This window comes from Pteropus vampyrus, unplaced genomic scaffold (assembly GCF_000151845.1).
Source record: "Pteropus vampyrus isolate Shadow unplaced genomic scaffold, Pvam_2.0 Scaffold552, whole genome shotgun sequence".
Classification (NCBI taxonomy): Eukaryota; Metazoa; Chordata; class Mammalia; order Chiroptera; family Pteropodidae; genus Pteropus; species Pteropus vampyrus.
The window spans coordinates 9,643-12,009 of NW_011889333.1; the positions used below are offsets into that span (position 1 = coordinate 9,643).

General features: G+C 39.2%; 1 protein-coding gene across 1 annotated transcript in view; it reads right to left on the reverse strand.

Annotated features, from left to right (window-relative positions):
• The window catches only part of LOC105308125 (serine protease inhibitor Kazal-type 6), a 14,603-nt gene that overhangs the window by 4,664 nt on the left and 7,572 nt on the right, over nucleotides 1-2,367 (reverse strand). Inside the window, exon 3 of the mRNA XM_023525344.1 lies at nucleotides 604-678. Coding sequence (XP_023381112.1) covers nucleotides 604-678 — 75 coding nt within the window. The remainder of the gene's footprint in view (nucleotides 1-603; nucleotides 679-2,367) is intronic.

A 2,367-nucleotide genomic window follows, 5' to 3' on the forward strand; every position in this document is an offset into this window, starting at 1 on the left:
AGTTATGTAGTTTGGTGCTTACCAGGGATCTTCTTAGGGCTTCGTTGAATAGGAGCTATCTACGCTATTTATAGTTTTATCTACAATCCTACCTTTTCCTATTGCTCTTAAAGACAACTACTTTCTTTCATACTACTTCTGAGACACAATCTTTCCTTTAGGTCCCCAAATAGAAACAAGGCTAGAAAATCTTTAGGGTATGATAAACCATAAGATACTTTTTTTCTTAAAAGTGAATGTATTTTATACTTAAGTCATTAATATATATATTTGCAATTATGTGCTTGAGTCAAGAACGGACTGTAAATCACAGACTCAACATTGATATTTTCATTTATTCCACAAGCAGCCAATGTAGCTAATATTTGGAAGACATGGTGATACAAAGAGGAATCAGTTATAAACACTGTCTCAGTAAGTTGACCGTCTTATTTGCGTTAGAAAAGTGGAGAAGAACATAGATAATTACAGCACGATATGTAGTCAGTACCACAGTGGGAAAAGCACAGGCAACGTGGAAGCTGAGAAAAGAGCATCTCAGTCAGAGAAATGTGTATCCCTAGAGTCACGTCAGTAAGGAAAAGAAACAAGAAAGTCTCTTACTTGAAAGAGACGCATTCCCAGGCCACCTTTCCCTGGCAATCGGCCCTCTGATCTTGTGATACAGCCTCTTTTGTCCTTTAGAAAGCAGATATGGAAGTGGCACTTGGGAAGGGCATTCACTTTGAGAGCTTCTAGACACCACCCCTCTCTCCAAACCCACTTTTCCCCTTCCACTGCCCCCTGGGAATGACACTAGGAAGAGCAAAGGATTTCAAGAAACGAAACCAAATCAATCAAATGGTATATAAACAAACTTTCTTAGAACGTGGATACACTTCATACTTCTAAATTGCAGAGTCCTTCCAGGATCCCTGGAGTAAGCTGGAGAACCATGTTACAAGCCTCGTTCTTCCATTCGCTGGTTGTGTCATTGCAAACAAGCACACTCAATATCTGCGCCTCAATTTTCTTAACCAAAACTTTTAAAAAACAATTGTTGTCATGCTTCATTCCCAGGGTTGTTATAAGGATCGAATGTCGTCATATAAGACATAAAAAGCCAGTGTGGGATATTTGCAATAGTCTTTGACTAAGTGTGCAGAAAATAAGCTTCTTATTGTAGACCTGCTCTAGTAGCTCTTACCACATCTTGGAAGGTGTCTGTAGCTCATACAAAATGTTAAGTACCGTTGGACTAGACGGCCTCGAAGGCCCCTTCCGACTTTGATAATACAAAATTTAGCAGTGACTTCTTTCAGTGAAGTGGCTTGAATAAAGCTAAGCGCTTAGTTCTGCAATTGGATGGGAGACATAACTACTGCCCAAATGCTTCTTTCTTTTATATCTAGAGGCCCCTCTTCCCTCTCCGTGTGAGAAATTTTAGCGTGGTGACTGAGGACAGAAAGGGGTCACTCTCCGAGAGCTCCAGATGTTGGGAAAGGTGAAAAATGACTGCACAGTCAGCCAGAAATCCTTTCTGTGAGGCAGAGAGCGAGGGAGGGGAATTTCAGAGTTGAGACTAGAAAGAAAACACAGCTCTCACAACCTGAAAAGTCGGCTAAGATTTCTAAATGTCATGTTTTTCCTCTGCCTAAATTTCCTCCTCTCTTTTATATTTTTATTTTGTTCTCCTTTAAATAGAATCCAAACAACTAGTTCCTTGGGGGACATTAAAGGGAGTTTAGACCAAGGGCGATAGGATAATCTGTCCTTTGGTTTCTTCCATGCGACATGTAGGAGTCCTAGGAGAGCTGAAATCTCCCTGCATCTATTTAAAAGGCCCCAGTGCTGTGTAATGTTAGGGGATTGTCCTGTAGATGGAATTAGACTGACTAGGATTTAAATTTTGATTCTCCCGCTTATTACCTGCATTACTTTGCGCAAACTGCTGAGTTTAAATTTCTTCGTCTTTAACTGCGGGCTGGAAATGTCTATATCTTAGGGTTGTTGTAACCATAAGTCCTTTGAAAACACTGTAAAATTTCAAGTATCATGTGGAAGATTGCTATTATAAACACTAACAATGTAAATTGTATCACATTCTTGAATTTTTGGAGACCATTATTTCTTACCCTATTTTAGTTAGGTTTTTGTTTGTTTGTTTTGTTTTAGTGGTTTTTACATTGGTGTTGGATTTAAAAAGAGCCTCTACTTAAATTCCTCAGTCCAGCTTCCAGAGACTACTAGAAACTTGGATGCCAATGTTTAGTATCAGCCTGACCCCTTGTGGTTCTTTAAAGAACTGTACTTTCAAAAATATTCTGGAATACAGTGATACTTTTATGCCCAGATTAGTCATCTTTGCTCAGGGTGACTACAAAATCA